At 50.3% G+C, this 20875-nt stretch overlaps 3 protein-coding genes across 3 annotated transcripts, besides 4 other annotated features; 2 read left to right on the forward strand and 1 right to left on the reverse strand.

The window, feature by feature from the left end:
* Positions 1-194: 194 nt before the first annotated feature.
* Positions 195-8326, forward strand: ACLA_063030 (putative polyketide synthase; the record flags this gene model as incomplete). Its single annotated transcript, XM_001273761.1, has 9 exons — positions 195-470; positions 522-608; positions 677-734; positions 784-1123; positions 1179-1704; positions 1766-2384; positions 2459-7080; positions 7130-7450; positions 7505-8326. 9 exons carry the CDS (start codon positions 195-197, stop codon positions 8324-8326), a joined length of 7671 nt encoding a protein of 2556 aa, XP_001273762.1.
* A 305-nt stretch (positions 8327-8631) lies between these two features.
* On the reverse strand, positions 8632-13008 carry ACLA_063040 (putative ABC multidrug transporter; the record flags this gene model as incomplete). Its single annotated transcript, XM_001273762.1, has 3 exons — positions 8632-9147; positions 9200-11209; positions 11266-13008. The coding sequence occupies 3 exons, from the start codon at positions 13006-13008 to the stop codon at positions 8632-8634; spliced, it is 4269 nt and encodes a 1422-aa protein (XP_001273763.1).
* Positions 13009-13809: 801 nt separating this feature from the next.
* Positions 13810-13864: a microsatellite.
* Positions 13810-13865: a microsatellite.
* A 181-nt stretch (positions 13866-14046) lies between these two features.
* Positions 14047-14132: a microsatellite.
* Positions 14047-14138: a microsatellite.
* A 3640-nt stretch (positions 14139-17778) lies between these two features.
* ACLA_063050 (putative MFS transporter) lies at positions 17779-19399 on the forward strand (the record flags this gene model as incomplete). The annotated part of the gene is made up of 2 exons (XM_001273763.1): positions 17779-17963; positions 18058-19399. 2 exons carry the CDS (start codon positions 17779-17781, stop codon positions 19397-19399), a joined length of 1527 nt encoding a protein of 508 aa, XP_001273764.1.
* Between the last annotated feature and the right edge of the window lie 1476 nt (positions 19400-20875).

The raw sequence follows: 20875 nt of genomic DNA on the forward strand, positions 1-20875 counted from the left end.
AGGCGCGGAGCATTATCCCCGTTATGACTGGCTTGATATAGTAGTAGAATTAGAGGGCCGGAGATTATCCATCTTCCGTATATCTGACCGCTTCTTCTATGAATATGTAATTTCTTTGTGACTTAGACAGAGACCCTGTCGCGAGGATTACGTTGACAGTTGACATGCGTATTGTCCAATAATAGGATGCCATGATGACTGCCAATTCGTTCGAAGGACCTACCAATCCTGTTCCCCTGCCCCCCTCTACTCCCAATACCGACATGGAAGACGATATCCCAAACGTGGTGGGTGACGTTTCCATGCCCATCGCCATCATTGGTATGGGGTTCCGTGGACCAGCAGATGCCACAGACGTCGAAAGGCTCTGGAGAATGATCGTCGAAGGTCGAGAAGCATGGAGTCCGATTCCCGAATCGCGGTGGAATAGTGGTGCATTCTATCACCCAGACCATGCGAGACATGGCACGGTAAGATGTGATGTAATTGCGAAATGCGCTTTGTAATAATATCCCTCTCAGGTGAATGTTCAGGGGGGCCATTTCCTCGCCGAGGATGTGTCTCTTTTCGATGCACCTTTTTTCAACATGACAAGTGACGAGGCAGCGGTGTGTGCATTTGAATTGTAGCTTTTGTTTTTTTGAGTGCCTCGCAAAGCTCATCATGACATTTCCAGGCGATGGATCCCCAGCAGCGGCTGCTGCTTGAGGTAACATACGAAGGACTAGAGAACGGTTAGTCCCCTTGCCCGAAGAAAGCGCCTGTAATACTAACCTGGAGCAGCTGGTTTACCCTTATCGAAAATCATGGGAAGTCAAACATCCTGTTTCGTCGGATCCTTCAACGCAGATTACACAGATCTCCTGCTGCGTGACCCTGATGCTATTCCCATGTATCAATGTACCAACGCCGGTCAATCGCGGGCCATGATGTCGAATCGAGTATCGTACTTTTTCGATTTGAAAGGTCCCAGTGTTACAGTGGACACAGCGTGCTCAGGGAGTCTTGTAGCGCTGCACCTTGCGTGTCAAACTCTGCGGACCGGTGACGCTCAGATGGCCATTGCGGCAGGAGTGAACGTGATCCTCAGTCACGAGTTCATGTCCACCATGACTATGATGAAGTAAGCTTGGAGGGTACCTGCAGTGGGCTTCCTGAAATGGAATAACCGTTGTTAGATTCCTGTCGCCAGATGGACGCTGCCACACTTTCGACGAGAAGGCCAATGGATATGCTCGCGGGGAAGGAATCGGCTGCTTGATCCTGAAACCGTTGAAAGATGCTATCCGCGACAAGGATACCATCCGAGCTGTCATTCGAGGTTCCGGGTCAAATCAGGATGGAAGGACGCCAGGAATCACTCTACCAAACGGCGCGTCGCAGGAGGCACTGATCCGTCATGTGTATGCTATGGCAGGTCTCGAACCCCACGAAACGGATTTCGTTGAGACACACGGCACGGGAACTCAGGCAGGCGATCCCATTGAGACAGGGGCGTTGACAAAAGTGTTCTGTCCGAAGAGAAGCCCGGAGCAACCATTGCGCGTGGGATCGATCAAAACAAACGTGGGACACTTGGAGGGAACAAGTGGGGTGGCTGGAGTCATCAAGGCAGTGTTGATGCTCGAAAATCGCACATTTCTGCACAACCGCAACTTCTCGTCACTAAATCCTCGCATTCTGCTGGATGAATGGAAGCTCAAGGTAAGCTCCGTGGATGAAAGGGGTTGCTTCTAGTAGCTGAACATGTCCATGGTGGATCTAGATACAACTCCACCCAGAAGCCTGGGAAAGCACAAGACCTCGTCGTGTCTCGGTCAACAGCTTCGGATATGGCGGGAGCAATGCACACGTTATCGTCGAGGACGCGGAAGGATACCTATTATTGCATGGCCTCCAGGCTCTTGTTGGCAAGCAACCTACACTTTACGTCGAGAAACCCGCAGAGTCGAAAAGCAATGGCACCTGTGCCCATCCGACACAGCCCATCCGCACCCGGCTCTTTATTCTATCTGCTTTTGACGAATATTCCCTCACTAAACAGTTAGAAAATCTGGAGAGCTACCTACTCGCGAGGTGTAAGATAGCTGATGATCGATACTTGAATAATTTGGCATACACACTGAACCGACGACGTACCACCCTGATGTGCCGAGCAGCAATCATCGGTGATGATGCTATGAGTATCTCGGAAGCTCTCAAAGCCAATCTCAAGATAAGGAAGGCCACTAAGAAGCCTGTGGTTGGTTTCGTCTTCACCGGTCAGGGAGCACAGTGGTGTGGTATGGGAAGAGAGCTTCTGCGTGCCTACCCTGTTTTTCGGCAGTCGATGGAGCGTATTGATGCCCATATTACTCAAATTGGCTCATCATTTTCTGTCATAGGTATGGCCGAGACCGAATCTCCCACCAAATTACTTCCATGGAGTGCGAATTTTGCTAACCCGCGCGAACTTCAGATGAAATCCTAGAGAATCAGGACGCTTCGCGACTAAATCAGCCGCTTCATAGCCAAACAATATGCACTGCTTTACAAATCGCTCTCGTGGACCTCCTCGGATCGTGGGATATACACCCAGAGTCAGTCACCGGACATTCCAGTGGTGAGATTGCCGCTGCGTACGCCATCGGAGCATTGGGCCTAGAGGACGCAATGTCAGCGGCATACTACAGAGGGATTGCTGCCAGCAGACTGTCACAGAACGAGGAGGTGAGAGGAGCCATGCTCGCTGTGGGAATGCCTTCAGACAGTATCCAGCCATTCTTGGACTCGTTAAAGACAGGTAAAGCTGTTGTGGCGTGCATCAACAGTCCCACCAGTGTGACTGTCTCCGGAGATGTGACAGCTATTGGAGAGCTTGAAGGAGTACTTCGTGAGAGGGAAATCTTTCACCGACGTTTGATGGTCAATGTTGCCTATCATTCCCACCATATGGAGCTGGTCGGGGGCGAATACCTTGGATTGATTTCAAATATCACACCACAAGCCGGCGATCAAGTGCAGCAGAGTCGAAATAGGGTGGTCTCTTTCTTCTCTTCCGTGACGGGAGGAGAAGTTCAAGCCTCAGATTTGGGTTCACAGTATTGGACCCGGAATTTATTAGGTCAAGTGAAGTTCGTGGAATCCGTCAGGGCACTGTGCTACGGAACAAATAACACTACTAGACGTACCAAGCGAGTAGGAGGCATGCGCAAAGTGGGCGTGGATGTTCTACTCGAAGTTGGCCCCCATGCGGCGCTATCTGGGCCAATTCGACAGATCCTCAAGGAGGACAGCAAGCTGGATGCGGCCGGAGTACAATGTATCAGTATCCTCACCCGCAAGTCAAATTCAGTCACAACAGCCCTGGAAGCGGCAGGAACTCTTGCATGCCTGGGGTATCAGGTTAACTTCGAAGCAATCAACGACCCTTTGCAAAATATTGGAGACCCCCAGGTGCTTATCGACCTCCCGTGCTATGTGTGGAACCACAATAGATCATATTGGGCAGAGGCTCGCATGAGCAAGGCATACAGACAGCGCAAAAACCCACGAACAGATCTGCTGGGAGTTATCGACCGAATGTCATGTCCGTTTGAGCCTCGCTGGAGGAACCATCTGCGTGTCTCTGAACTTCCGTGGCTCAGAGACCACAAGATTCAGTCGAACATAGTCTACCCTGCAGCAGGGTATATTTCGATGGCTATCGAGGCTGTAAATCAACATATCTCAGACCCTGAGCCTCATCTCAACATTTCGGGCTTCGTCCTCCAGGACGTCTCTATACAAGCAGCATTGGTCATCCATGAAGGCTCATCTATTGAGGTGATGATCTCACTGAAAGCATGTCAGAGTGCCATGTCTAGCGCAGACCAGCTATTCGGGTTCCGCGTATACTCGGTCTCTGGTGAAAATCGCTGGACGGAGCATTGTCATGGGCTGATTGGCGCTCATACTACATCCGTTTATCCTGATTTTGAAGTCCCTCCACCCCAGCCCTCGAAAACCACCGACTTCTCCATCATAGACATGCCGGACTTTTACGAGAGACTTGCCACTATTGGTCTTGAATACGGACCCTGCTTCACGAATTTGACGCATGCTCATTGTGTGGACAACATATGCTTAGCGGAGGTCATAATCCCCGATACAGCGGCCGTTATGCCAATGAGTTTCCAGTATCCCTTTGTGGTTCATCCATGTGTCCTGGACAGTATCTTTCATTCCATCTTTGTTCATATGAAAAACGATGATGACCCAGCAATTCCTATCCACATAGATGAGTTATTTGTTTCACGCGGTGTGGAGCGTGAACCAGGCGCCAAAATGCATGTCAACACGGAGATCGAGAGGCGAACGAGGGACGGTATCTTGGCTTCCATCACTGTATCTGGTCGTGATGATTCCCTGGCTATTCGAGTCAAGGGCCTACAGTGCAAGAGTCTTGCGAATGGCTCTTTAAAAAATACCGGAAAGTCAATGGATCGCATTGGTTACATGGTGACTTGGAAACCGGACCCAGATCTACTTTCGAACAACGAGCTTTTTTCATTCCTCAAGGAGATCAACGCCCGCCCTGAGAATAACTGCAGCGATAGATCTTTGTTGGAAAGCTGCGCCTCCTATTTTGTTCACAAAGCCGTCGAGTACCTGGACAAGAGTGGCGAGTTACAGGCCCACCGAAGACGACAGCTCGACTTCATGCTCAGCAGAGCCGAGAAGAATCAGTTGGACATGCAATTCGATACGATCAATCCAAATCTGGACTATGTAAGTGCATCTGGAGCAGAAGGGAGGCTCCTTTGCGCATTGGGTGAAATTTTGCCCGCGACAATGCGAGATCAAGATCCCGCTCCAAGTCCGATAGACCCCTCAATCTGGAGCGCATACTGGGATGCTGTCCGCTCCGACCCAGTTTATGACAAAGTAGCAAGATATCTCGAGCTAATCAGCCATAAGAACCCGATGATCTCGATTCTCGAGGTGGAGGGTACGATTGGCGAGGCTTCATTGAGTTTCATTGAGCGCATGATGGGAATCGCTGGGCAAGCTCCTGGTTGCAGCGAGTATACCTTGACGCATCCCAACCTTTCGATTCCCGAGACACACAGCCAAAGGCTATCTGACATGAGCCAATGGCTGAGCTTGAAGAGGCTTGATGTCGAACAGACTCTAGAGACGCAAGGTTTCGACAAGTATCAGTATGATGTCGTTCTTGTGCCGTATGGTCTTTATATGGCTCGCTCAAAACGGCAAGCGCTAAGAAATCTTCGTGACCTTCTCAAACCACAAGGGCAGCTTATTATTGTCGATCCTGTATCCCAGTCTGACGGCCTGGTTAATTCTTTGATCTTCGCCGGTTTCTCAGCCTGCTGGTCAGGGGACCAATTTGGAACTTCACAGGATGATTGGAAGAAAGCCATCTTGGAGGCTGGCTTCTCTGATTTGAAGGACTTCAGTAACTCGTCAGAAGGACCTTTACTCATGGTCACACACCCACTCCAAGTGCATCCGCGATCGAAACCAGACATCCTGATTATTTCAGAGGAGGATGAGAATGGCGTCGACGTGCTTGCGCTTCAGAAACATCTCAGTTCAATATCTTCCACCATCGAGATCACCAACTTCGCTCATGCTGAGCCAGAAGAACGACTCTGCGTTCTTCTAAGCGGTCTAACATCACCACTGATGACGAATTTGGACAAAAGAGGACTGGAGATACTCCAGCAAATTCTCCTGCGAGCAACAGGTGTCTTGTGGGTAACTCGAGGTTCAACAATGAATGCCATGGATCCGAACGGTGCTATCACAACAGGATTCGCACGCACAGCACGCTCTGAGTCCGGAATTGAACGCATAGTCACTCTGGATTTGGATGGGCAGAATCCACTATCCAGCGATCGCGCTGCTGACATCATTTATACGATCGTCCATGAATGCATTATCGGCGGAAACGACAGAGTTGATATGGAGTATGCTGAACGAGACGGCGTGCTTCTTATCCCCCGAGTCGTCGAGAATAAGACCTTTAATGAATCTTTCGCATCATCGCGCGAGAGCAAGACTATATCGTATGAGAATTTCCATCAGACAAGCAAGCCAATCAAAGCAATGATTCCAGAAACAGCCGATGCAGATTCATTCTGCTTCGAGGAAGACTCCAGCATCGCCCATCTTCCGACAGACTATGTCCGTATACAAGTCCACGCAACCTGCGTAGACAAACAGAACGCTCAAGCCCTGAAAGGTTTGGGTATTTCATCAACAGAAGCATCTGGCTGCGGTATCAGTGGGGTTGTTGAAAAAGTAGGACAGTCGGTCCATGGGTTCCTCCCTGGTGATCGAGTGGCCTGCTTCGGATTTGAGACAGTCGCCAGTTATCATCAAGACGCGGCGTCGGCATTTCAGAAATTACCTTCAAATATGTCGGTTGAGTCAGCAGCGGCTCTGCCTGTGAGCTACTGTACTGCTCTCTATGCCACTCAGTATCTTGCGCGAGCTGGCTCTGCAGCTAGAATATTGATATATGGAGCTGCACGGGCAAACAGACAGGCATTCGCAGAGTTGTGTCAACACATAGGAGCCAATGCATTCTTCCTCGTCCGATCCGAGGCTGAGAAGAACTTCATAATATCAGAAGATATTATAGATTGTGACCAAATCGTCGATATTCGAGATCTCACTTATGTGCCAAGCTGCGGGCGAGCAGCGAAAGGCAAAGACTTCGACGTGATTATCAGTTGTGTGAGTCCAGACAATGGGACCCTGCGTCTTTTGTGGAAATCTATTGCCACATCTGGCACATTCATACAGCTTTGCAATCATGGTGACTCCGAGAAACGAACATGGACTATCCCACGTGTTAGCAGTGATGTGACATTTGCCACTTTCGACATTCATCAACTATGGCGGGACAAGCCAGTGCTGCTACATAAGATATGGAGTGAGGCAATGCGCCTGTTCAACGAAGGACGCATCCCTGTACCGAAGGCTAGTGCAGTGCATCGCGTCTCAGATATGATGGAGGCTTTGACAAAGCTGGAATCCGATGAGGATATGGATTTAATTACTCTTACAGCTCAACCAGGGGACGTTGTGAAGGTGAGTGTGGACCACGCATCGTTTGAGGCTTAAGCTAATAGGCCCACAGGTGGTCACACCCAAGCTACAGGGCAAACTCTTTCAACCAGATGTATCCTACATGTTAGTCGGTGGCTTGGGAGGGATTGGGCGCGCAACAGCCCTCTGGATGTCGGACAATGGGGCTCGAACGTTGATCTTCGTCAACAGAAGTGGGCTGACAACCGTTGCATCCCAAGGGACAGCGAAGGAGCTGGAAGAAAATGGAACCCGAGTGATAGTTCATGCCTGCGATATTTCCGACAGCACCCAAGTCGAAAATATGCTCAACGAACTTGCACACAACGCTCCTCCTATCCGAGGAGTCATCCAAGCCGCGATGGTCCTTCGGGTACGTTCATACCAACCAACCCAACACCAAACTCGTTAGCTAACCGCAGACAAGGATATCCATATCGAGAAAATGACCATCGAAGATTACCACGCCGCACTGCAGCCCAAGCACGCCGGTACCTGGAACCTGCACCGGTACCTGCCCTCCGAGCTCGACTGGTTCATAATGCTCTCCTCCATCAGCGGCATCATCGGCAACGCCACGCAAGCCGCCTACGCCGCCGGCTCAACCTTCCTAGACGCATTCGCCGCGTACCGCAACGCCCTCGGCCAGCCCGCAGTATCCCTCGATCTAGGCGCAATAACCGACGCAGGATACCTAGCCGATAACCGCGAGCTCGCGAGCAAGATGGCGCAGCAGGGCTTCCACGGGACCGACACCGCGACACTCATGTCCATCATCGAGACGGCGATCCGGACGCCCTTCGCCGCAGGCGCAAGTCCGCAGGTGATCACCGGCCTGGGCCACTGGAAAGCCGGCCAGTCGCTGAGCAACTTCGATGCCCCGCTGTTTGCGCACTTCCGGCGCCAGTTCCAGGAGAGAGGCGGAGGAGAGCATGCTGAGGAATTGAGCGGGAAGTTGCGTGAGAGTCTTCGCGAGATCAAGAGCTTGGAAGAAGCGTCGGGGATCATATACACTGCATTGAGTGAGAGGATCGCGTCTCACTTGTCTATGCTGGTGGAGAGTATCAGTCCTTCGAACGCGATCACGGAGTATGGCATCGACTCCCACATGGCGGTGGAGTTGAGGAACTGGGTTGCGAAGAATATGGAGAGTACTGTACCGATTCTGGATATCCTGGCAAGTAGCACGTTGTTGGACCTGGCGGGTAAGATTGCGTCAAAGTCTAATTTGGTGAATCTGGAGGAGTAGGAACGAGTGCGGTTCTTTTCTGTGCAGAATTAAATATAGTTTGTTCAAGCAAGTCTATTTGTACAAGATCTAAATTGTGATCGATACGCACCATAAAAGGAGCGCAAAACAGAATATTATCTAGGAGATATAGAAGAGAGAGTAGAACAGGATCACATGGATGGAAAGAAGGTGTGAGACCAGCAGCAAGGAAAAGGGTATGCGGCAACTTCACAAGAACGGATCGCACTTTAAAAAGTGCAAATGGACCATCTGCTCTATGAGAATATGAAAAAGCACAGAAGGCCAAGACGACTGACGATCAATCACTCCGCCTTCTTCGAAGCCTTGGTCCGGAGCTTCATCAGAACATAGACCATCGCATACGAAGAAAAGACGAAGATGCACACGATGGCCGAGTCGCGCCAGCCATAGTAGTAATCATTCAAGTTGATGGTGTAGAGGTAATCGCTTCCAACCCGATACTCGCAGACACGGCAGTCGGAGGTGGCCTCGGGATTGATGAGGTTCATGCGGGAGCCAATACCTTGCATAAAGGTGGAGAGGTAATTGGCGCAGGTGGTGCCGTTGGGTGTATCGAAGACGGCGTACTCGCTGTCCTTACACTTGACGGGGGTATCGAAGACGCCGAAGACCAGCATGCTGCCCATGAGGTAGTTGAAGGGGTTGAGCCAGTAGATCCAGTACCGCCAGAATGCTTGGATTTGTGCGTAGGGAACCAGGACACCGCAGAAGGAAACCAGGGTACCGATGACGAGGGGATTGGTCAACGCGGCGAAGGTAGCGTTGGGTGCATAGGCGGCGATAAATTGGCCGATTCCCTGTTCAGGTCAGTTACGGAAGGCTTGAATTACAGAGGGTGGGTTTACTCACCGTGTAGAGGAATTCGTAGCAAAGCATGACAAAGAACATCGCACCGGCCTTGTCAGACGCTGATGGGAATCCCACAGTGTAATACCAGCAGACAAAGTACATCACCGCGCAAATGCACAGGTATGGAAACTCGGATACAATGAGAGCTGTAACGAAGGCTTTCCACGAGTACATCTTGGACTTCTTTTCTCGAGTATCGTAAATATCGCGCCGCTCAATGAACAGGGGTTGAAGCTGGTTGATGACACCTGGAGCCACGAAAATGAAGTTAAAGATTGTGAAGAGTCGGAGTTGCATGGATGAGACGCTCTCGCTGATCATCCAGAATGAGAAGCCATTGAATAACGCTGAGCCAATATGAAGGGCGATTTTGTTCATGAGGTAGTCTAGGTTGCGGAAGAGTGAGATGCACATTCGCTTCGTGACGATCTTCATCTGGTCCATGATGGGCATAGCGAATTCATGCCCATCATCCACGGTGCCGGGTGGCTTGGATGCTGCCTCGCTGATCATATGATCCAGTTCCTGGACGGCGCGAGTGTGCTCCGGTGATTCAAGCCAGACCTGATTCCAATCACGTCCTTGCGACAGGTGGCCGGAGACCACGTCAATCATGTGCTCAGCCGGATTGACATTGGTAGGGCATGGAGCGCCGAAGCGAGCAAAATAATTCTTCACGGTTTGTCCGTTATCACCAATGTCGCCGAAATAGACCATCTTCCCTCCTTTAGCCAGAAGCAACAAGGTGTCAAATTCCGCAAATAGCTGCGCAGAGGGCTGATGGATGGTGACCAGAACCGCCTGACCGACATCGGCTAGCTTGCGCAAGAAACGGACGGTATTGTAGGCGGATTGACCGTCGAGACCGGAAGTGGGCTCATCCAAGAATATCAAGATGCTGGGCTTCGAAACAAGCTCAACGCCGATGGTGACTCTCTTGCGTTGTTCCACACTCAGGCCTGCGCCGACGCGACCAATCAAAGTGTTGGCAATATCGTGCAACTCTAGAAGGTCGATGATAGTGTCAACATATTTCAACTTTTCCTCACGGGGGATGTGACGTGGCTGGCGGAGCAAGGCAGAGAACTCGAGTGCTTCTCTCACAGTGGCAAATGGCTCGTGGACATCAAGCTGCTCGCAATATCCTGCCGACCGCTGGAAAGAGACAGGCAAAGGACGTCCATCCACCATGATGGAGCCGCGGATGGTGCCTTCTGTCTTGCGCTGAGCCAGGACATCCAAAAGAGTTGTTTTGCCGGCGCCCGAGGAACCCATCAGGGCGCCCAACATTCCAGGTTTCACCCAGCCATACACGTTGTCCAACAGAACACGGTCTCCGGATGGGGTTTTGACAGTGTAGGTCAAACCTTTCCATGTGAAAATTGAGGTGTTGCGAATGAGCTGTTTGTCGACTTCGCTTGGGTCCTGGGCGTTACCTTGGGCTTTGGGCCGGGCTTTCTCGTTGACTTGGGATTCTTCGTCCTTGAGAGCGAGACTCTGATGGTGTTCACGCAATGTCTCTCTAGGGATCAGCAGCATGTTACCTGCCTCCGATGCAGCCTTCCATCGTGTTGTAGCAACAATGGTGACGACAACGAAAAAAGCCCACAAAGCCCAGAGAATGCCGAAATTACGCCACACGTGTGAATGAGAGTAGCTCAGAGAGGCCAGGTATTGTTCACCAGTGACATAGGTCTGGCCTTGGACCGCACCACCAACACCGGCGCAGGCCTGGAAAGTGGTGTTCTCATATCCTGGGCCCATTGGAATCAGGTTATTCCCGACACATGGGATGATCTTGTTGTGGAACTCATTTGATAGCATCGCGTCGAAAGCATAAGCCAGAGGGTTGATCCAGTAAATCCAGCCAAGCCAGGGATGCATCTCGGGCTTGGTAATTTGATAGCCAGTGTACAAGATCAGGGCCATAATCAGGAAGCCAGACACCTTGGACGCCCCGTCAAATGTGCCGAAGAGGGCACCAACGGCACGGAACAACGCGGTCATCACCTAGGACGGAATGTTAGCTTACGGTGACCAGCCTTCAACTTGGGAGTGCGACTTACCATGGCGGTTACGAAGATCAAAACCCAGTAAGTGAAAAACGCAGATGCCGACATTGTAAGACCAACCATGAAGTATACGATGATTGCGAAGATACTGATTTGGAAGAAAAGAACGGGAATGTCGGCGGCGATCTGAGCAACGCAGAATGCGGCTGGGTGGAAAAAGGCGAAAGCTTTATGTTTGATCAAGACCGGTCGACCACTGAAGGAATCAGTGACCTCGGACATGGCCAAGAGACTGTGGTAAAGCAATGAGAAGAACAGAGCGCCTGATTTAACAAATAATCCGCCGGAGGTGTTGGGGGCGTTGTAGAAGAGGGAGCCAGCAATCAATGCCTGAAGCAAAGTAGAGATCTGCTTGATGGCCAAGGTAGCTTTGTCGGTCCAGATGATTTGATACTGGCGAACAATGCATGTTTTAACCTGCTGCATAAAATCGACAGTAAACGGACTGTGTTTGGGCAATTGTTTCGCTCGATCTTTGGCTATTGCAAGCTCAAACTCTTGAGTCCGCTCCCGCGCCGCAACCGTGTCAGGATAGTCATATTCTGCTGCCATCTGAGCACTGATGGGTGATTTTTGATAGGCAGCCAATAGCTCATCCGCATCGCGTGGGAATTTGCTCTCATACCCTGGTTGGATCTTGCGCTCAGTGGGGACGGTGACACCAGTCAGGAAATCTGCAACGTTTGATCCTTCACGACAGACAAATCCGAGGTCTTCCATGAAGGGCCGAGCCTGAGACATGGGGCCGTAATAGATCTGTTTGCCCTCATCCAAAACCAGGACTTTATCGAATAGGTCATAGATACCATTGCCTGCTTGGTAGAGAGTGACGATGGTGGCCAAGCCGTAGACATCGGTCATGGCGCGAACGGCTTTCGCCCAGTCGAGGGCAGTGCTGGCGTCGAGGCCTCGTGTGCTGTTGTCCCAACAGAAGACAGACCCGCGAGTGGCAAGACATTCGATAATTGACACACGTTTCCGTTCACCCCCAGAAACACCCCGCACGTACTCATTGCCCACGCGCGTGTCTGAGGTGTGAGAAATCCCCATTGACTTGAGGAGGAATTCTTGGGTTTCCTGCTGGTAAGCTTCCGGGGAGTTGAACCCGTCCGGGAGGTTGGAGGGAACCTTGAGTCGTGTTGCAAAATCCAGTGTTTGTCCTACAGTCAGCGTCGGAAAGAACAGCTCCTCCTCGGTATTCATCACAATCTGGCCTCGATACTTAGAGGCCTCGTCCGGGGTGAGAGAACCAAATCGCACATCACCCTGAACGCTCTTGTAACCAAGCCGATGGTTGGAAAGCATTTTGAGTAAGGTCGTACAACCGGAACCCGGACGGCCCAGGACAAGAAGCATCTCTCCCGGTTTGACGCAGCCATGGCTCTCATGGAGGATTGTCCGCAGTGCAGGTTTGTTGCGAGATTCCCGAATATGCTGAGGAATGTTGAACTGCGAGAAGAAGTTTTCATTGACCGCAGCGTCGGCGCTGACGACTTCGACACTGAGGTTCTTCCATGTGACGCCGAGCTCGCGGCGTTTGGATCCGGATGCAACATCCCGCTCGTGCTGTTTCTTGATCTCCGGCATCAAACCCCAATCCTCGGCGCGAGAGACATCGGCGGGACGGGGGGTTGGCGACGAATCTGGCTCATCAAGGATAGTAGATGTGCTATCGGTCTCATCTCGTTTGTTGAACACTGCCGGTTCAGAGAACGTCGGATGGCCGTTGTTCTCCATGGCTCGGGTGGGCGCCCACTACAGGCCGCAAGAGGATGACAGCGGTGTGGTTTTTCTTTTGAAAATTGAGAGCAGACCTGAGGGGGGGATAAGCAGGCATCAGAGGTATATATTCGACTAAGGGGTCGTCCAGTCGGGTGGGTCAGAACTTTGCACCATCCGACCCCGATGATCCAGGCGCATCAAGGACACATGTGGCATATGCGCCTCTGCCAATCACCGTCAAGAAAAACACATGCTCTATCCGATCGATGGTGACTTTTGATGATCCGGGAGGGGCGCTGCGCCGGTTCTTCGCTGTAGCCTGTGTGTATGATCACACTCTCACCACAGGCGTGGACCCTGGGGGCCCCAAAGCCGTGTCCGAAAATCCGAATTGCTCGGACATTCTCGTGTCCAAGCTCCGTGGGCGAGAATTTAGGGGTGAGCCTTATGCAAACCGAGCGAATCCCCATGAAGGTCTTCAATCTTGGTCTGGTTGGGATTGACATGATTGCTGTGGCTTGCGGTTGTGATTCGTGTAAAGAGAAGGAGTGACTGTTTTTGGCTGCTGGATCGGAACCGGCGCCGGAACTGCCAGAACGCCGCTGTCTTCCTCACTCCCGCTGAGTCATGCAACCTTTACCAATCATTGTGCTTTGTTGATCCGGCCAAGAAAGTGGCTGCTGCTCAGCTCCGCTGACTCAGCGGCAAGTCAGATTTTACGTTGGACACCTTAAGATTAAGACACCTTAAGACAGCTTCCATCGAGTCTATCGAAAAAAAGAAAAAGATCCCTGTTCGGGCTAAGGAAAGTTCAGTTTATTATTATTATTATTATTATTATTATTATTATTATTATTATTATCATTATTATTGGAAAGGAATTGCGAATTCTCAGATTCCCGCTGATGTGATTTAGATACAAGTCATCCAATTCTGCAAGATGCCAGTAGCATACGAGTCAGAGACCAGCGCAATACCTATCTCTGTATAGCAAGAGTGTACTTCCAGATATTCGTCACTTGCTATTTATTTGCAAGGACCGGTCGCTCGATGGACTTGATGACTTGATGACTTGATGACTTGATGACTTGATGACTTGATGACTTGATTACTTGATGACTTGATGACTTGATGACTTGAACTGAGGCCGACAGCTTTAATGAAAGAACCCCAAATATGAGCCGCCAATATCATTCAGCCAGAGCATCCCAATTTATAGCCCTCTTCAACCTTACCTCAGTTAGTGCTATGTACCACGCGCCTGTTCTTCCACGAATCCCCGGCGGTATCGTGGTCGTATTGCAGCGCTGCAGGCTGAGTCAGAGAGGCGTCGCTGAGCACATTTCCCTCTCGGCATTCGATAGCGATATCCAATGAGAGCTGGAGCCAAGTCTGGCCTCAATGGGACTGATTTGAGACACAAAGAAATGGAAGCAATCTATAACTAACTATGCATCAACTCTGGACATCTATCTCGTCAGTCCACCACCAAGTCAGCTACCTAGGTCTCAAGTATCAGTGATTCGGTCCTCGCCTATTAGCACCTACAAAACTCACAACGTCCCATTTGATTTGGGCTTCGGCTGCAATAGACAAGTCAGGAGCAAACAAGCGATGCCGGCGACCTAGTGTAACCTTAGCCCAATCTACTGCCATGGAGGTCCCTGTGTCAGGGAGATCAGGCCATTATATCTTGCTACTGCAGGGACTCTTTGTTTTAGGTGTCCCGGGTGTCCCTTGTAGTCTCCATCTGAGGGTAAGAATATTCTGGCGGGGGGGAATTGGATCAGCTCTCGTTGAAACTCGCATTGTGTGGGCGTAATATAGTATATTGTAGGGTAAGAGTGCCCCGTTCATAAGACTCCTCGAGGTTGTCGGATTGCTGTATGGCTCTTCTCATCCGTCCGAGATCTCTTTTCCATGCCACTTTTGGCCTGATTCCCTCTCAAGATACGGAATGAGATATGCTGCGTTGCAATACCTATGCGTTGCTTAGCGAAGATTGTCTGTAGGTAGAGACGGACTCCTTCTTTCATAAACCCAAATCATGGGCCACATAAGACAAAGGCAGAAGGAGAAGGAGGACTGAAGAGATCAAATGTGACAAAGGGCTCCAGAAAGGGATGCAAGGGTGAGTTGGAGGTAGGAGGTCTTAAAGATGAATACTGGAACTGTAGTAACCACAATCGCAGATAATCGGACCAGTATCAAAGCCATAGCAATGGAGAAAAGAAAATAATACTTTAGATGGGGGGATCGCTATAAACAAGGGTGACCAAGACGAATATATATATGGCCTGAAGGAAGCAAAAGACACTCTTCTCACGTGGTAGGCGCGTCTATCGAAAAGAAGAAGGTCGCGAGAACCTCCTGCAAATCCTCTAGAACGATTTATATCAGATTAATCAGATTAAGTAGACATATGCTTGTTTGAAGTGATATCGCACTTGTGGAAAGTGGGATTCCACTTCATGCCTATCTTTATATCCGACATGGCACTGGGCAGTTCGGGGGGGCCCGGGGCTTGCGCGTGGGGGGACGCAGCTCCACGCCCAATAACTTGATAATAACCGCGGCGAAACTTCGCTGGGCAATCTAGACTGCCTGTCTATTTAATGGCTACTGAAAAAGCCAGAGCTTTGAATAGATGAGTTGATGCTAGGTTCACTCTCGCGGCATGTCAACAGAATGTATTCGACGATCAACAAGCTCAGGACAGACAGTCGACAAAATCCAGAAGAGATAATGAATCCTGCGTTGCGCCTGATATATAATCTTTGAATCGAGACCATGACCCGCTGGAGACCGAGGAGTGATATACAAGACAGATCTAGATTGAGTGTCGAGAGGCAAAGTCTTCAAGACGCCAGAAGAGCCCATCATCCTCGAATCTCACCGCTGCTTCCCTTGATCCCATCGCGAGGCAAATCCAAGCGGAAGCGAGCTCCAAATAGCCCAGGATAGTCGGCCGACAAGTCTTGCCTGACTTGCTTGGCGATTCTACCCCCGCTCACCGTGGCTGGAAGAGATCGAGGAACCCAGGCGGAAGCTGCGGCCCCATGTCATGGCACCCAATGAAGCCCTAAGCGACGAATACTTGGGGCATTCGGCGGCAACTCGGCATCTATATACTCCAACTTCAGAGGCATGTTCCGAGCTTTATGGGATCCAAAATCCAGAGGAGAGGGAAGGCGGACGTCTCTCCGCCAAAGACGTGTCATGAGGTATCTATCGCGCAGTGAATTGTAATATCGCTAGCCCCTATCGCTCTGTGGGTTTTTATGTGCTCTTCAACCATAGACGGCTAGATGATTTATGTAGATTCAATGAGCATTACGGCATCTGCAGTTATGCTGAACCCCTATCACGCTTCGAGATGCAGCCATACGTGTTCATACATGTTGATGTTATCTGATAAGCACAACAGATCTTCACAAACCAGTCAGGTCTCAAAACTATCATTGATCTAAGTTGAAAGTAGTATTCCGGCCTCGTGTCTGGATACTTATCGCGGCAAAGGGGTCGTAGAGTTAACCGATACCCAGCTGGATTGCTACGGCCAAGAGATCAGACCATGGGACGATGGGGCCCATGGCTAGATTTCAACTACTGGAGACAGGCAGAGTCAGATAGATACTCTTAGCTTTCTATTCAAGCAGTGGGGTGCCGGGGGTGGCGTGTGGAAACTAACAATGAGTAGAGATAATACCGTTTCATACTTCGGATTGCTTGATCCTTGTGCTTTAACATATTGATGCGATGCTGACGGCGTGTAGCGTTCTTAAAGACCATATGCAGAGGAAGGAGCTAAGCTTCAGGGATCTCGTACCCCTCAACGCTCAACGGTCCAACTACCTGCGAATAAGGTCATATTCGAAGATCAACATCTGTTATCGAGTTGCTAACGCGCTGGGAAGACCGAGGTGAGGAACTTCCTTTCATCCTTTACTAACCGCGACCGGTGGAGACTGGAGACTGTTGCACTGGGTGGAAATCCACCGTGAATGACTATTGCGGAGGCTAAGAGAGCTCTCCTGAGTCCTGAACATAAAGTTCAATGCCGTGGTGGAACTGGCCCGGGTTACCTGTTTCGTGATAAGTCGTTGCCGGACATTCTCCGATCCCATGGCACTGACATCGCAGGACAGCTGACGCGAAGGAGGGTGACGAACATGACGGTATTACTAGCACAGACCTTGAAACGTGGGGGACACCGTCGTGGCCTTAGGAGGACTGTCTCACGGCACTACAAAGTAGTATCAAGACTAACGGCTGGCTTTAGGTAAGATGGAGCCAAGCCAGCCAAAGAAAACGCCCGTCTGCAACATTAGCCTATACTCTATTTCACTTCTGCCCATTGATTGGATGTCTCTCACATTTTTCCAGCCAGAACTAGGAATGATTGGTGCTTTGCCAAGAATGGGTAGCTAGTCCCCATCATCCCCGCATTTCCCCAGAAAAAGCCAAGCCAGAGCAAACTGGCAACTGGCAAGGTATCCCCGATTCCCCGTGTTTTGTCCCATGTCCAGCATCCGCCTCGACTCCGAGATTCGAGATCAAGCTCCATCGCAGTGTCTCCGATTGTGGGGGTTCTCCCCAGCCTATGACTGCATGGCTTGGACTATCATGTAGCACCAAAGGCACCTTGAGCTCCCCAGCATATAAAATGTGGCCGATCGCTCTGCTCCTCCACCTAATTTCCTCAGGGCAGTCTACCTTGCTTCTTTGAACTAAATCTCATCTTTGTCTGGATTCTTGTTATTGAGATCGGCTGGGTCGATCAGAATGGGTGAAATGATCACCAACAAAGACGTGATGGGGGAAAAGGCTGAGATGGCCCATGAGGAGGTCATCCAGATAGCCCAGCTCACCGAGGCCGAGAAGGTGATTGAGAAGAAGCTGCGGCGACGCATCGACTCTCTCATCATGCCGCTGGTAATCCTGGTCTATCTTATGAACTATATTGATCGGTACGTCAACCAGACTTTGCCTGGTGTCTCTTGTGATTAATACCTGGATCGTTCCCATCGTGTGTCCCCAAGTGACTGACTGACAGACCGACAGAAACAACTACCCTGCTGCTCGTTTACAAGGTCTCGAACGTGATCTTAACCTCAACGACTCCACTTATCAGACCGGTCTCAGCGTTCTCTTTATCGGTTATATTCTCGCCCAGATTCCGTCAAATTTGATATTGAACTATATGGGACGTCCATCGCTTTACCTGGGATTTTTCACAACCGTATGGGGTATGGTGTCGCTTCTGACCAGCCAGGTCAAGAGCTTCGGAGGAATTGTTGCCTGCCGATTTATCCTCGGCCTAGTCGAGGCGCCCTTCTTCGCTGGTGTGCTATTTTATCTCTCCAAGTGGTACACCAAGAAAGAACTCGCACTGCGCTCGAGCATCTTCTACGCCGGATCTCTGCTCAGCGGTGCATTCGGAAACCTGATCGCCGCAGGTATTCTTTCTGGCCTGAACGGACACAGAGGTCTGGCCGCCTGGCAATGGCTTTACATCATCGAGGGTGCTATCACCATGGCAGTCGGTATCTTGGTCTGCTTTCTTCTGCCCGACTTCCCTTCCACATGGAAGCTTCTATCTGAGGAGGAGAGACAGGTTGCAACTCGCCGTCTCGTGATTGAGGCTGCCGAGGCAGACGTCGACGAAGGCGGCAAGATGAGCCAGGTGAAAGGGTTGAAGATGGCGTTCAGCGATATCAAAACCTACGTCCTGGCTATTGCGTACCTGGCCATCACCGGTGCAAGTGGCTTCCAGAACTTCTTCCCCACCCTCACATCGACGCTCGGTTACGACCACACCATCTCACTCCTACTAGTCGCACCACCCTACATCTTCGTGGTGTTCTACAGCTTGGCTCACAACTACTTCTCGGATCGCTTCAGCATGCGCTTCTGGTTCTTCTTCTACCCGATCCCCATCACCATCGTCGGATTCATCATCTTCATGACCACCGATAGCTTCGGACCCAAGTACTTCTCCTTCTTCCTCATGAACATCATCTTCGCGCAGAACGGTACCATCTACTCCTGGATCGCCAACGCCATCCCCCGACCCCCCGCTAAGCGTGCCGCTGCCTATGCCTTCATTAACTCCATCGGCAATTCAGCCAGTATCTGGACCCCATACACCTACCGCAAGCAGGACGCTCCCCACTACCGGCCCGCGCTCGGTGTGTGCATTGGTCTGCAGGTGCTTGGTGGTCTGATGGCGATCTTCATGTACTTCCATATGCGCTCGCTGAACCACCGCTTGGAGCGTCTAGAGGATACGGAGGTGACACTGACGGACAAGGAGCTGCGGCAGTTGGAGCGGACGGCGGAAATTGAAGGTATTGACATTGCGGCTGCTCGTCGGATGCAGCAAGGATTCCGATATGTTCTGTAAGGGATGGAAATAGGTTACGATTAATAGTTAGCTGTGTTTAAAGAATACTGAATGAATGATATCCGTGTTCTATATTACCTCCGATGCATCGTTTCAGCAAAGCTGTGCCGTGCGGCAGGTGAAACGCTACTCTGAACATAGGTCGTTAATCTCAAACCCAAGTGTTACAGACCGCCATTGAGGTTTTTGCAGCTGGAATTTGACGGCCTTTGATTCATATGGCTTGCGAGTTGTGAGATACCTTGTCACGAAGGGGTGCCCTGTGGATGAGCCTAGCTGGGGCAGTAGGGACACTCCCATGAAAATGACATTCAAGTTCTCAAAGGAGAAAGACAACTCGTGCCTGACGTTTCACTCGATTGGGTCACCGGCTGTTTTTATCGAAGATGGTGATTTTACTTATCGGAGAGGCCTGGAATATTCGAATGACAGCGACAACTCCTCCCTAATATCTTACTTGATACAAAAAGGGGCTTTTATCGAAGATGATTATAATATACCTCAGTGAGCCTTGGAATACTTTAAAAGCCATTTTCTAGACTATGGAGAAGGTAGGTGAACGCTCTCCCTGACCGTCGAATTGCAGTAAATTGATTTTGCAGCGTTCTTATACTCCGACATGATCAAATCAAATGTGAAGAGATCAGAAGTTGAACTTTGCGTGTTCCTTGAGCTCCACGAGACCTCCAAGGATTTCTTTGACCAGATTTCCTATCTTCTTGGTCGTCTGTGAAGGGGCGGTGGCCACGATGTGCCTATACATCACGCCTTTCGACGAGGATAAAGCGAAAGGAATCCGTGCCGAAGAGAAAATATACTTGGCCGAATTCAAAGTTTTGCTCCACATTCTACAAGAAGACTATGTAGCACCTGGTCCTCCTTTGTGGGAGTACATCCAAGGGCATTCGGGCACTCGGATGAAGGAGCATCTTTTGTCTCATGGAGAGCTTGTCACTCTCGGTGCACTTTGTTCAATTCTTTGCCCAAGGATAGAAGAAACATAGTCTTTATTTTGTCTGGACCGTGCTATAAATATCCGAAGACCAATACCTTCTACTATGGTAGGTATATCAGTTGTTCCAGTCCCTCATGTGATTTGTTGACCCAGGAGATCAGTATAATAGCCCTAGTCTTTGTTGTTATCCTGATTGCTCTTTAATTGCCGCTTGTGGTTTGCTGAGCTGAATTGTGAGATTTACAGGAGAGATTCATACAATATTAACCATTGGTATTTCCTTTCAAATGCCCTCGATTGCGTCGTACCATGGAGACGGCCTCATGAAAACATCTGCCGCAATATACCTTGTAAGATCAATGAACAACATTCGACTTAGCTTAGCCTTATAAATTAGTCCTGAAAGACTTTGTCTACTTTTCGACACCGTATCTTGATCAATCCGGGCAGAATATGGGGGACTAACCAATCTATATGAGATATCGGCCGAATGGTTTATCAAGAAGCCCCAGACGAAGATG

This window comes from Aspergillus clavatus, genomic scaffold, assembly GCF_000002715.2.
Source record: "Aspergillus clavatus NRRL 1 1099423829796 genomic scaffold, whole genome shotgun sequence".
NCBI lineage: Eukaryota > Fungi > Ascomycota > Eurotiomycetes > Eurotiales > Aspergillaceae > Aspergillus > Aspergillus clavatus.